Here is a 15,460-nt window from a genome sequence, read left to right as displayed (position 1 = left end):
ACAAAATACAAAATACAAAATACAAAATACAAAATACAAAATACAAAATACAAAATACAAAATACAAAATACAAAATACAAAATACAAAATACAAAATACAAAATACAAAATACAAAATACAAAATACAAAATACAAAATACAAAATACAAAATACAAAATACAAAATACGAAATACAAAATACAAAATACAAAATACAAAATACAGGGTGATTTTTTAAGAGCTTGAGAACTTTTTTAAACAATAAAACGCATAAAATTTGCAAAATCTCATCGGTTCTTTATTTTAAACGTTAGATTGGTACATGACATTTACTTTTTGAAGATAATTTCATTTAAATGTTGACCGCGGCTGCGTCTTAGGTGGTCCATTCGGAAAATCCGCTTTTTTATCGACAAATTTTGTTCAGCGATGAGGCTCATTTCTGGTTGAATGGCTACGTAAATAAGCAAAATTGCCGCATTTGGAGTGAAGAGCAACCAGAAGCCGTTCAAGAACTGCCCCTGCATCCCGAAAAATGCACTGTTTGGTGTGGTTTGTACGCTGGTGGAATCATTGGACCGTATTTTTTCAAAGATGCTGTTGGACGCAACGTTACAGTGAATGGCGATCGCTATCGTTCGATGCTAACAAACTTTTTGTTGCCAAAAATGGAAGAACTGAACTTGGTTGACATGTGGTTTCAACAAGATGGCGCTACATGCCACACAGCTCGCGATTCTATGGCCATTTTGAGGGAAAACTTCGGAGAACAATTCATCTCAAGAAATGGACCGGTAAGTTGGCCACCAAGATCATGCGATTTGACGCCTTTAGACTATTTTTTGTGGGGCTACGTCAAGTCTAAAGTCTACAGAAATAAGCCAGTAACTATTCCAGCTTTGGAAGACAACATTTCCGAAGAAATTCGGGCTATTCCGGCCGAAATGCTCGAAAAAGTTGCCCAAAATTGGACTTTCCGAATGGACCACCTAAGACGCAGCCGCGGTCAACATTTAAATGAAATTATCTTCAAAAAGTAAATGTCATGTACCAATCTAACGTTTAAAATAAAGAACCGATGAGATTTTGCAAATTTTATGCGTTTTATTGTTTAAAAAAGTTCTCAAGCTCTTAAAAAATCACCCTGTACAAAATACAAAATACAAAATACAAAATACGAAATACAAAATACAAAATACAAAATACAAAATACAAAATACAAAATACAAAATACAAAATACAAAATACAAAATACAAAATACAAAATACAAAATACAAAATACAAAATACAAAATACAAAATACAAAATACAAAATACAAAATACAAAATACAAAATACAAAATACAAAATACAAAATACAAAATACAAAATACAAAATACAAAATACAAAATACAAAATACAAAATACAAAATACAAAAATACAAAATACAAAATACAAAATACAAAATACAAAATACAAAATACAAAATACAAAATACAAAATACAAAATACAAAATACAAAATACAAAATACAAAATACAAAATACAAAATACAAAATACAAAATACAAAATACAAAATACAAAATACAAAATACAAAATACAAAATACAAAATACAAAATACAAAATACAAAATACAAAATACAAAATACAAAATACAAAATACAAAATACAAAATACAAAATACAAAATACAAAATACAAAATACAAAATACAAAATACAAAATACAAAATACAAAATACAAAATACAAAATACAAAATACAAAATACAAAATACAAAATACAAAATACAAAATACAAAATACAAAATACAAAATACAAAATACAAAATACAAAATACAAAATACAAAATACAAAATACAAAATACAAAATACAAAATACAAAATACAAAATACAAAATACAAAATACAAAATACAAAATACAAAATACAAAATACAAAATACAAAATACAAAATACAAAATACAAAATACAAAATACAAAATACAAAATACAAAATACAAAATACAAAATACAAAATACAAAATACAAAATACAAAATACAAAATACAAAATACAAAATACAAAATACAAAATACAAAATACAAAATACAAAATGAAAAATACAAACTACAAAGTACAAAATACAAAATACAAAATACAAAATGCAAAATGCAAAATGCAAAATACAAAATGCAAAATGCAAAATGCAAAATGCAAAATACAAAATACAAAATAATGCAAAATGCAAAATACTTACCTTACCTAACAGCTATAGGCCTGGGGTGTCCTTTGCTGTATCAAGCATACGTCTCCACATAACTCGGTCCATAGCTGCTCGTCGCCAGCCACTCAAGGTACGGATGCTTCTGAGTTCACCTTCCACTTGATCGATCCACCTTGCTCGCTGCGCTCCTCTTCTTCTTGTACCAGTCGGATTAGATTCAAGAACTATTTTCACTGGGCGTCGTCCGACATCCTTATGACATGCCCAGCCCACCGTAGACGTCCGATTTTAGCTGTCCGTACGATGAGTGGTTCTACTAGCAGCTGTTGCAATTCGTGATTCATACGCCGTCTCCACGTTTTGTCTTCCATCTGCACTCCGCCATAGATGGTCCTCAGTACCTTTCTTTGGAAAACACTGAGGGCGCGTTGATCCTCTGCCAACATAGTCCAGGTCTCGTGGCCAACCAGTCTAATAAGCGTTTTGTAGATGGTCAATTTCGTGCGGTGGCGTACTTTTCTCGATCGAAGGATTTTTCTGAGCCTAAAGTACGCTCTATTCCTTGCCAAAATACGTTTCTGTATTTCTCTGGTGGTGTCATTTTCGGCGGTCACCAGTGAGCCCAAATACACAAACTCGTCAACCACCTCGATATTGTCACCGTCTATCAATATTCGTGGTGGGAGGCGTAGTGTTTCTTCTCTAGAGCCTCTTCCTCACATGTATTTTGTTTTCGACGCATTTATGGCCAGTCCGATACGCCTAGCTTCAGCTTTCAATCCGATGTAGGTTTCCGTCATCTTCTCAAGGTTACGTGTCACAATATCAATATCGTAAGCGAAGCCGGACTTTCGGAAGATCTTGCCACTCGTGTCGATTCTCGTTCTTCGAATCACACCTTCCAGGGCAATATTGAACAAGATACAAGAAAGTCCATCACCTTGACGTAGCCCTCTCCGAGATTCGAAGGGACTCGAGAGCATCCCAGATACTCGGACGTAGCACATCACTCTATCTATCGTTGCTTTGACCAATCGCGTCAGTTTATCCGGGAAACCGTATTCGTGCATTATCTGCCATAGTTGTTCTCGATCGATTGTGTCGTATGCTGCTTTGAAGTCAATGAATAGGTGATGTGTGGGTATGTTGTATTCACGACACTTCTGGAGTACTTCTCTTATCGCGAATATGTGATCCGTAGTAGCGCGGGCTCCAGTAAATCCCGCTTGGTACGGCCCTACGAATTCCTTAGCTATTGGTGATAGACGACGGCAAAGGATTTGGGAGAGTACCTTGTAGGCGGCGTTCAGCAATGTGATTGCGCGGTAATTGCAACAGTCTAGCTTATCGCCCTTTTTGTAGACGGGACATACAACTCCATCCATCCATTCCTGCGGTAGAATCTCCTCCTCCCAAATCCTAAAAATCATCCAGTGCAGCGCTCTAGCCAGTGCCTCTTCTCCATGTTTGAGCAGCTCGCCTGGCAACTGGTCATTGCCCGCGGCTATGTTGTTCCTCAACTTGCCGATCTCCTCACTTATCTCCGACAGATCAGAGGCTAGGAATCTGTTGTCGGCTGAACGCAGATTGATTCCTGTGTCGTTCTCTATATCCTGTGCTTCGCCATTCAGATGCTCGTCATAGTACTGCTTCCACCTGTCGATCACCTCACGTTCGTTCGTGAGAGATTACCACTGGTATCTCTGCACATTTCGGCTTGTGGCGTGTAGCCTTTACGTGAGCGGTTCACCTTCTCATAGAATTTCCGTGTATCATTTGCGAGGTACAGCTGTTCCATCGCTTCGCGATCTTGGTCTTCCTGGTGGCGCTTTTTCCTCCGGAAAACCGTGTTCTGTCTGTTCCGCCCCTGTCTGTATCGTTCCTCGTTCGCTCTAGTGCGGTGTTGCAGCATCCTCGTCCTTGCTGCATTATTCTCTTCGACCAACTGCTGGCATTCGCCGTCAAACCAGTCATTTCCTCGATTCGATAATCTCGTACCTAAAACGGTTGCAGCAGTGCTACTCACGGCGGACCTTAGGTTCCTCCAGCCGTCTTCAAGAGTCGCCGCGCCAAACTGCTTTTCCAGTTGTTGCACGTATTTCTCTGCAGTACGAATGCTACGTAGCTGCTCGAGATTGAGTCCCGGCGTTCCTGTGCGACGAGTATTGTGCACCGTCGATAGTTTTGAGCGCATACAAACCGCGACAAGGTAGTGGTCAGAATCAATATTGGCACTGCGGTAGGTGCGGACATTGATGACGCCGGAGAAGAATCGCCCATCGATGAGAACGTGGTCGATTTGATTTTCCGTATGTTGATCAGGTGATCTCCAGGTGGCTTTGTGGATATCTTTTCGGGGGAAGAAGGTGCTTCGAATTACCATTCCTCGGGAGGCTGCAAAGTTCACGCATCGTAGGCCGTTGTCGTTTGTTACCGCGTGCAGGCTCTCCAGCCCGATCACGGGTCTGTACATTGCCTCTCGGCCTACCTGAGCATTCATGTCGCCGATGACGAGTTTTACATCCCGCCGTGGGCAGCTGTCGTAGGTTTGTTCCAGCTGCGCGTAGAATGCTTCCTTCTCGTCATCGGGTCTCGTCTCATGTGGGCAGTGCACGTTGATGATGCTGTAATTGAAGAAACGGCCCTTGATCTTCAATAAGCACATTCTATCACTGATTGGCTGCCACTCAATCACACGCTGGCGTATCTTGCCCAACACTACAAATCCCGTTCCTAGAACGTTGGTTGTGCCGCAGCTCTGGTAGAAGGTAGCCGTTCGATACCCACTTTTCCAGATCTTCTGTCCCGTCCAACAAAGTTCCTGCAGTGCTACGACATCGAAGCCGCGGATTTGAAGCTCATCATGCAGCATTCGGTCGTATCCTGGGAAGCCAAGCGATTTGCAGTTCCATGTGCCAAGCTTTCAATCGTCGTCCTTATTTCGTCGCGTAGGTCTTTGCCGATTATGCCGAGTCGTATTTATATTCTGATTATTCGTAACAAGTGTTTTCCGGGCGGCTTGTTAGGTCTGCACCAACCTCCTGTCTCGCCGGAGGGCCATCGTGTCAGCACTGTTTAGAGTCCCACACTGACACAAGGACGGTAATCAGCCGCTCCTAACATGGAGAACAGACGCTGTTTCGAGCCGCCCCAACATGGGGAACAGACTCTCGGGTAGACTTGCTCTCTGTAAAGAGAAGGCAAGCCCTACCTTCCCTGTCAGCATACGACCAAGGTCCCACCGGGGTTGGTTACCCGATCTTTCAAAATGCAAAATGCAAAATTCAAAATGCAAAATGCAAATGCAAAATGCAAAATGAAAAAGGCAAAATGCAAAATACACAATATAAAATACATAATATAAAATACAAAAAAGAAACAATATACAAAATGCGAAAATCAAAATACAAAATGCAAAATTCGAAACGCAGTATAGAATACCAAACATAAAGTATACAATACAAATTACAACATACGAAACAGGGAATTAAAAAAATACAAAAATTCAAAAACACGAAGACAATAAAATGCAAAAATATGAAAATACAAGATACGTTACAAAATACAAGATATAATAGAAGAATTCGGTTCTCTCCGCGAACAATAACTACATTAATAAAACATAACTACATCAATAAAACCGCTTCGACGTTACAACTCAGACAGCATTTTGTTTTTATCTGCCATTAGCATAAGCCACTGTTGCCTTTCCTGAAGATGTGCATACAAGCAATGTTGCTCGAATATCAAAAATACAACGAATGTCTATGATCATCGCTCGCTTTCCTTCGCCTTTGTTCGATAATCGTTCTGGTATTCGGACTTGTCCGTATATTCGGGCGCGAACGAAGCCGACGCTGCTTCGTTACTTGCACGAATATCTATTCCTTGCAGTTGTTATTCGCATTGGACATACCCCCGAATGACTTAACGCGAATATCGAACGAATATTCATACAGCGATCATCGCCAAACCTAATTCGCGATGATCGTTCGTGCTGTCTTTGAAACATGCAAATTAAGATGTTTCCCCCCGCACTATTACCATAGTCTTATGTGTATGTGATGAACCATATTCCAGCATTCTCCCATTACTGCTATCGAACGAGATATGATGAATTTATTAGATGAAAAATGCTTCGCGAAGAATGGAAACCAACGATCTTCGCCGTGACGCTATTCGAACCAATTCGAAGAATAAAATAAATGAACGAATGACAAACGAATGTATAAAACGAACATGCACGGTGTATACCAGCAGCGAAGAATGGATTAGTATATTCGGGTTCTCTACGATTATTGCTTATTCCTTTTGCACCCTTCTCTCTTTCGAGCAGTGAATAGTTCAACGTTGTTCGAGACTGGCATATTCGAAGAATATTTGCAACATTGCATACAAGTTCTCACAGAACCAAACGTGCCAGAGAGAACAACAAATCTCGGAGCTGAACTGAGTAATTTCTTTTCTTCTGGAACCTGTGCAGTAGCTCATGTGCACAGAAAAGACACTAACACAGCGACAAGATATACTTGAAATTTTAAATTGGATGTATATGAGATCTGTGTAAATACACGCCATTTCGGCGAATAAATAGTGAATCTAAAAAATCCAAACATCCTCATTAATTGGTAACAGTTCCGATTATCCGTAAAAAGAACAAACAATCAAACAATTAGATCACCCCTCGTGCGCTGCAATCGTTCGCTCTTCGAAGTTCAGTTTATCGTTCACGTTCATTTCTCCCTACTCCAACCGAGTCGCGGCTGCTGCTTCTGCTGTTAAACTCGATTCACGTGTATTTTTTCCAGTAATGGCAGCAGCGTACGGCTCTTTCTTTCAGTTCAGTTTGTTTGTCTGCCAGCCTGGCAGAGTGACGGCACCTGACCTCCCCACTACTTATTAGGGTGAATCAAAAAAACCGGCCACCACCTGGAGGAACAAAACCGTTTGTGAGAAAAACATGTGACTCTCCGTGTCAAGTCTCGTCGTCGTCGTCGTCGAGACCAGCAACAGCTAAACAACGACAACAACAACAACAACCGCAAGTATCAGGCGACTCAAGTCAACCGAAACGGATCCCAGTAGCAGCAGGCTTTCGCGGTGAAGCGAAATGTGATATTGACTCAGTTTTTCACCCGTTTTCGACCGAAGAGCTGTTTGTTGTGTGTGCAGTTCTCCCTCTTCGATCCGATCCGGTGTTCCGTTCCGTCGGTCGATGGTCCAGCCAGCCCAGCCGATCGGGTGTTCAGTTCCTCGGTTGGTCCCGATGACAACCGTTCCGAGTGTGTTGAGTTCTTTTTGTTTTGCTGTTGCTTTGCTTTCGAACGCGTCGGACAGTGCTGTCAGTTCTGGACAAATAAATTGCTGGTGGTGGTCGGCTGTCGCGAGCCGCTGTTTTTAACTAAATTTTTGTGTTTCTGTGTATGTAAAAGACTAAAGAACTCGTGAAGGCTTAAGATGCTGTGGCTTAAGAAACGGTTGACGTCGCTATTTGGCGGCGGCACCAAATCCAAGGGCACCGATAAACAATCTTCGTCTTCGGGAGAACAACCCAACCCAGGTCACTGCAGTAGTTTCAGTATCGACGCCAGTTCCAAATCATCGACGTTAGCAAAATCGAAGAAATGTGATGACAAAACTAGAAAGTGTCGCTGTCAGCGTGTTATTTCCCAGTGTAATCTACTACCCCCTTTCTCTTGCCCCCAACTAGTTACAGATGTGATTGATTTTTTTTATCTTTTCTCCCAATTTACTTGCAGGTCGCGTACATTCCGCGATGGTATCCCGGATCCACGAGGCGTCACGCTCGGTCACCGTCGAGTGGTACGAGCGTGGCGAAACCAAGGGCAAGGAAGTGGAGCTGGATATGCTGCTGGAACTGAACAAACCGGAACTGATGGCCGACACCGGAAACAGCGATGCGACGCTAGTGCCACAGCTCAAAAAGGATCACATCACGCCGGCACCGGCCAACCTTGCTCGGGTGAGTACACACTTCCATTGTCCGTTCGTTCATATCCTCCGAACAAGGAAACGTGCTTCATCCTTTCCGACCGACAAGGCTCGTTCTCGTCGTCGTCGTAGTGAGGTTGTAACTTTTCTGTTTTCGAACAATGAAAATATCGAGCTAACAACAAGTTCGGATTTAGGTCAGGTCAGATCCTCTCGGGTGTTCGCGAAATATCCAACGGTAGACAGACAACAAATCGATGACGATGCGACTGTGCAACTGACGACAATAATTTTTTTTTTGTGATAATCGAACAACCAATCGCTTCTGATCTTCACCCGAGCGTGACGGATTCGATGCCGTTGCTCTCTTGGTCGCGGGGTGGCGACACTCACGATAATCACCGGAAAAAAAGATTACTAACAATAAAGTTCGGAAGTGGAACGTTTAAATCAGCCTCGATCCAAGAATGGGCAGATGCACTGTGTCTTACTTACATGCAACATACGAACGATGAATCCCCAGAGGGGCCCGTGGTTGTCGTTTTTTGTTTGTGGGTCTGAAATGAACGGGAGTGATTTGAAAAGAGAAATTTGGCACCCCGTCGGTTGTTTTTTCTCGGGACAAATCGCGTTTCCAAATGATTGAAGGCGTCGTGTTTTTTTTTCGCGGTAGCCAAGGAAACAAATTAACAGCGAATGAATGATAGCCACCCCGAACCGAACTAGCACGGTAGGTTCGATTGAAGTTTAAAAAATAAATTGAATTTACTTTTCTTTAGGTTTAAAAAGTTATGTTTTTCACCTAAATCTCAAAATTTATCGGCAGTTTTTATGTACACCCAAACCTCCGTTTACGAACACTTTTTTTTTTACGTTACCTCTTTTATCGAACCAAATCCCGAACAACGTAAACTTTTTTTACGAACCAAATCCTAAATAACGTAAACTTTTTTCACGAACCTACTTCGTAAAAAGAGGTTTTTGCATACAATGAAAATAAATTCCAGCTCATTTATATTCCAAGGAAACTACTACAATATGGATATTTTTGGAACGGGTTTGATGAGTACATTCTAGAAAATGATATTTGAGGTATTCTAGAAATCCAAGATGGCGACTTCCAATTTATTGATATTCCTCAAGAACCCTTACAATAGGGGTATTTTTGGAACGGATTTGATGAGTAGATGTCGGAAAACGATGTTTGCGATGGTTCTGGAAACCATGATGGCGACTTCCGGTTTTTTTATGTTTCTTGAAATCGAATCCGTTCCAAAAATACCCATACTGTAAGGGTTCTTAAGGAATATAAATAAATCGGAAGTCGCAAACGTGTAATTCAGAACCACCTCAAACATCGTTTTCTGACATCTGCTCATCAAACCCGTTCCGAAAATATTCATATTGTAAGTGTTTGAAGGTATATCATTAAACCGGAAGTCACCATCATGGAATTCAGAACTACCTCAAACATCATTTTCTGACATCTGCTCATAAAACCCGTTCCGAAAATACCCATATTGTAAGGATTTTTTAAGCAATATCATCAAACCGGAAGTCGCCATCTTGGATTTTGAAACGACCCCATACATGATTTTCTTGCACCCACTTTTCACATTCGTTGTGGAATCATTCATTACACAAAACTTTTTTACGAAGTAAGTCCCTGATAACGTAAACTTTTTTCACGAACCCCCATTTAGTTCGTAAATGGAGGTTTCGGTGTACTTTGGTTATGCAATAGAAAAATAATATCATATTCACTTTCATACAGATGCACTCTAAGCCCCTTCTTTTGATTGCTCAGCCCCGCCTCGGTGCAATGTGTTCGTTAAATGGATTATAAAAACTTTCAACATCATGTGAATTGTAAAAAAAGATCCTATTCAGATAAACAATAATTATTTACAATATTATTTAACCTCGGTTTTACCCTTTATGCTCTTACTGGGGTACACATCATTAATATATTTATGCTGCAGAACGGTTCCTCCAGAAATCACGATTTTTTTCTTAAATTTATTCTGTAATTTTTGATTCGGGTTAAATTTTGCATATGCATTCTTTATAATCATTTTCAACTGAAAATTGTTGAAATTATTTCTCCATCCGGGCCTATAGAGCACAACTTATCGAAAAAAAAAACTTCCTAATCCCCCTGGTGGTGTGATAATGCCTTACTCTTTTTGTTCAAACAGTGTCAATAATACATTTTTGCCTTTCTCATATAGAAAGGTTATGCAATCACTGTGAAAACCGTCATATACCATTTGACTCAGTTCGTCAAGTACGCAAAATGTTTGTGTGTGTATGTGTATGTATGTATGCAACATTTTTTTGCACTTTTCTCGAAGATGGCTGAACCGATTTTCATGAACTTAGATTTAAATGAACGGTCTTGTAACCCCACACAAAGTTCCTGAATTTTATTCGAATAAGACTTCCGGTTCCGGAATTACAGTGTGACTAGTGGAAAAATTCTTATCTCAACCTACTTCTTTACTTTTCTCAAAAATGGCGTGACCGATTTCAACAAACTTTGATTCAAATGAAAAGTCTTATGGTCTCATACAAAACTTCCAAATTTAATCTTCTCTCGTTTTCTGATTCCGGAAGCACCGGAAATAAAAAGTAAAATTATTTCTTGCCTCAAACCTATTCCAATCGGTAGTCATTGTCAGTAGACGCCCAACAATAATTTATTGTTATAATTGTTCTTGGGTTTTTTATGAATGACCGAAGATTGTAGCCATAGACTCAAGAATTGAAGTCACTTTTCTCGCACCAACTTCGATTATACCGGTTCCCAGATTCCGGTTTCGAAAGTACCTCTTTTCGTTTCCTCAGAGATGGCCTAACCGACCTGAGTACTTTTTCACTCTGCAGGTTATACTAGTTTATGAACAAACCTTTTTGTTTTCCAAGAATCTAAGAAAATTATTTTGAAGAATACCATACGTTTATATATGAGAATATGTGAGATATGAGAAAGGCATCATTACACTACTAGGTGGATTAAAACAGTTTTTTTTCATTAGAATAATTTCTGGCACAAATTTCGACTGATTTAGTACACAAGTTCATTTAAATTGATTCGGACAGTTCACAAAAGCGTGCCTCCGCGCTTACGTCATTTATTCGACAACATTTACCAAGCCAAAAAATATCAGCAATAAAACATTTGAACTTGATCATAGGTGTCATTCTGAAAAAATGTGTTGAGCAACAAAAAAAAAATAATCGTTTACGTCACTTATACAATTATGTCCCAAAACTCGGAAGTGTCTGCCATTTGATCTTCGATTGAGTTCATTGAAATCTGTTCAGTCATCTCCGAAAAAATAAGGCTGAGAGACAAAAGGGCGTTTTGTCGGTTACGTCACTTATATCATTATATCTACAGAATCAGAAGTGATAAGCCATTCTACCTTCGAGTTTGATTCACAATACAAGAGTAACTTGTATCTAAATCGATCGTGTAAAAGTGTTAAAGTGTATTTTTCGGATACGTCACCCATACTATTATATCTCCGGAACAGAAGTGACAGCTATTTGATTTTTGAACCCACAAGTTACTTTCGAAAGAGACAAAGCTTGCTGAACACGGTTCAGTCATCTCAGAGAAAATTGAGTGATGAGAGAAAAAAAAGTGTCTTGTCAGTTACGTTTCTTCTACCATTATATCTCCTAAAGCGAGCGAGCCATTTGTCCTTAGATTCACATCCCAAGAGTAGCTTTCAACGAGCTAGTTAAAATCGGTCAGAAAGAAAAGAAATCGTTTTGTCGGTTGCGTCACTTATATCTTTATATCTTCGAGACAGCCATTTGACCTTCTTGACCTTCGAAAAATCCAAAAATAACTTCCAAACGGACCTAAGTTTGTTGGAATCAGTTCAGATATTTCGGAGAAAATTGAGTGGAAAGAAAAATAAATCGATTTATCCCCTATATCTTTGGAACTAGAAGTGACAGTCATGTGATCTTTGAGCCACAGCCTTGCTGCTTTCAAATAAGCCTTTAGGTACGCTGAAATCGGTTCCGCCTTCGCCAAACAAAATGAGTGGAGAGAAAAAAAAGTGAATTTTATCGTTTACGTCATTTATACCACATCGCGACATCAAGTCATTGGACGAGATTTTTTTTGTTTCGATTGTAGAGGTTTTGAATCTAAGGTCATTTGCCTCTTTGCGCCAGAAAAACATTCTGACTCTATGGCGGGGTTGGGAATCGAACCCAGGTGGGCTGCGTGAAAGGCATCGACTTACCCATCACGCTATACCCGTCCACAGGCGATAATTTTCTCCATTGCAGGCTTTATCGTGTTTGTAAATAAGGACCAAAAACACTGAAATGTTTGTTATTTCTGGTAGAATGACTGAACCAATAATTTACTTTCTTTCTCGAAAATGTCACCCGTGTCTGAGAAACGCAAGCATGTGTCATAAGTATTAACTAATTGATCCATACTAATTAAATCAATTTTAGAAAATTGAATCTCAAAGAATTTCGCATTTGTCGAATACTGAAAACATCAATCAGTTTATTTATAAGACTCAGTTTACCTACAAGAGAGATTCGAACAAGATAACTTCCATTCCATCCTGTTGACCAGTGTGACCCTTTACTAAAATTTACTTAGGCCTGAGACCCCCATCAACAAATTTCTTTGAAAATTCAATTTCTTGCTTTTTTGATATTGATGAAAAATACTTACCAATGTCTGCAGATGGTCAAATAAACACAACTTCTTTAGCGTAAATATTTCAAATAACAACTTATATCAAACAATAGGGGGTCGATTTCTAGACCTCGTCGACCCCCATAGTCAGTTTTCGTTCACGTCGACCCCCGCAAAAAAGGATATCGACCCCAGCGGATCAATATCGCCCACTTTGGAAACCCAGTGTAGACTGTAGATAGCTCTACATAACATTGAACACAGAACTTAGCGAGGCACCTATCACCGATGATAATGCAAATAGGTGAACAATTTGTTACAAATTAGTAACATTGGTATTGAAATTGTTGCTGATTTTTTTAAGTACTTCGCTAAGTTCATATGAAGTTAACGAAAACTCCTTCTAAAAAAGTTTGAACACAAATCGAAACCTAATGAATAGTTTGTTGCTTAAAAGTTGCCAATTAGTTACGGTGGTTTTGAATTTGTTGCTCTTTTTTTTCGAGTACTTCGCTAAGTTCATATGAAGTTAACGAAGCACCTCTCCAAATTAAGCTTGCAAACAAATCGAAATTCAATGTATAATTTGTTGCAAATTAGTTGCTTATTAGTTACGGTAGTTTTGAATTTGTCTAGCACTTCGCTAAGTTCATATGAAATTAACGGAGCCCTAACTTCTAATTAAGAATGAAAACAAATCGAAACCCAATACAATGTTTGTTGCTGTTGTGAGTTTGTTATCACTGCCTCACGTGGTCAAATCACACGATGTTGGTTGGAACACAGAACTTAGCGAGGCACGTAGCACCGATGGAAATGCAAATAGGTGAACAGTTTGTTATTAATTGGTTACGGTTATTTTAAATTTGCCGCTCAATTTTTCTTAAATTTTTCAAGTACTTCGCTAAGTTCATATGAAGTTAACGAAATACTTCTTCTAAATAAGCTTAAAACTAAATCGAAACCCAATGGCCAATTTGTTGCTTATTAGTTGCTAATTAGTTGCGGTGGTTTTGAATTTGTTGCTTAATTGTTTTCAAGTACTTCGTTAATATCATGTGAAATTAACGAAGTATCTCTCCTAAGTAAGCTTGAAAATAAATCGAAACTCAATGAATAGTTTTTTGCTAGTTAGTTCATATGAATTTAACGAAGCCATGTTCTTCTAACTAAGCTTGAAAACAAATCGAAATTTAGTATATTGTTTGTTGCTGTTATGGTTGTGAGTTTGTTGTCACTGCCCGACGTGATCAAATCACACTATGTTGAATGGTACACAGAGCCTGGGGAGGCACCTATCGCCAATGATGATTTGTTACTAATTAGTTACGGTGGTTTCATGTTTGCTGCACAATTTTTCTTAAATTTTTCAAGTACTTCGCTAAGTTCATATGAAGTTAACGAATTACTCCTTCTAAATAAGCTTGAAACTAAATCGAAACTCAATGGCAAGTTTGTTGCTTATTAGTTGCTAATTAGTTACGGTGGTTTTGAATGTGTTGTTGAATTCTTATCGAGTGATTCGTTAATTTTAAGTGAAGTTAACGGAGTACCTCCCCTGAATAAGCTTGAAAGCAAACCGAAACTCAGTGGATAGTTTGTTGCTATTTAGTTGCTTATTAGTTACGCTAGTTTTGAACTTGTTACTCAATTTTTTCAAGCACTTCGCTAAGTTCATATGAAGTTAACGAAACCTTGTTCTTCTAACTAAGATTGAAAACAAATCGAAACCTAGTAGATTGTTTGTTGCTGTTGTGTTTGTGAGTTTGTTATCACTGCCCCACGTGATCAAAACACACGATTTCGGATGGAGCACAGAACTTTCCGAGGCGCCTATCCCCGATGGTAATGCAAATAGGTAAACAATTTGTTATTAATTGGTTACGGTGGCTTTGAATTTGCTGCTTTTTTTTTAAATTTTACTAGTACTAGATAAGCTTCAAACTAAATCGAAATCCAATGACAAGATTGTTGCTTATTAGTTGCTAATTAGTTACGATGGTTTTGAATTTGTTGCTTGATTCTTTCCAAGTACTTCGTCAATATCATGTGAAGTAACGGAGTATCTCTCCCAAATGAGTTTGAAAACGAATCGAAACCCAGTAGATAGTTTTTTGTTGATTAGTTACGGTGGTTTCGGATTTGTTATATAATTTTTATTCATATTTTTTCAAGTGCTTGTTCGTTTTACCTTTTTTTATATATATAAAAAATAGGTATAGAATTCGCTCAAACTTTCGAAAAATTTTCCGAGGCCCGGAGGGCCGAATGTCATATACCAATCGATTCAGCTCGATGAACTGAGCAAATGTCTGTGTGTGTGTGTGTGTGTATGTGTGTGTGTGTCTGTATGTGTGTTGTCAACTAAGAGGTCGAGATCTCAGAGATGGCTGGACCGATTTTGATCAAACTAGTCGCAAATGAAAGGTCTCCCCGTCACCCAGAACGCTATTGAATGGTTTTGAGATCGGATGTTTACTTTTTGAGTTATACGAAGTTTTATGTCAAAATTTTCAGTTTTTTGACAGTATCTGTCACATTTGACCTTGAAAACAGAATATGTTTCCAGACTTAGATTTCGCTCGGGAATACCTATCCAACAAGCCATAGATTGTTAAAATCCGTCCATTTTTAACGGAGATATCTTTTGTGTAAGCCT

At 38.8% G+C, this 15,460-nt stretch overlaps 1 protein-coding gene across 4 annotated transcripts in view; it reads left to right on the top strand.

Annotated features, from left to right (window-relative positions):
- The window catches only part of LOC131425598 (kinesin-like protein Klp10A), a 112,721-nt gene that overhangs the window by 33,758 nt on the left and 63,503 nt on the right, over positions 1-15,460 (top strand). The window contains exons 1-2 of one of the 4 annotated variants that reach the window (XM_058587613.1): positions 7,009-7,845; positions 7,931-8,154. In XM_058587613.1, coding sequence (XP_058443596.1) covers positions 7,629-7,845; positions 7,931-8,154 — 441 coding nt within the window. In that variant the 5' untranslated portion in view covers positions 7,009-7,628. Of the gene's footprint in view, positions 1-7,008; positions 7,846-7,930; positions 8,155-15,460 lie in introns of those variants that run through there. The other 3 variants (XM_058587614.1, XM_058587616.1, XM_058587615.1) reach the window with 3 other exon arrangements.

Source organism: Malaya genurostris, chromosome 1 (assembly GCF_030247185.1).
Source record: "Malaya genurostris strain Urasoe2022 chromosome 1, Malgen_1.1, whole genome shotgun sequence".
NCBI lineage: Eukaryota > Metazoa > Arthropoda > Insecta > Diptera > Culicidae > Malaya > Malaya genurostris.
The sequence above is the reverse complement of the archived record's forward strand: the minus strand, read 5'-3'. Positions and strand labels throughout refer to the sequence as shown.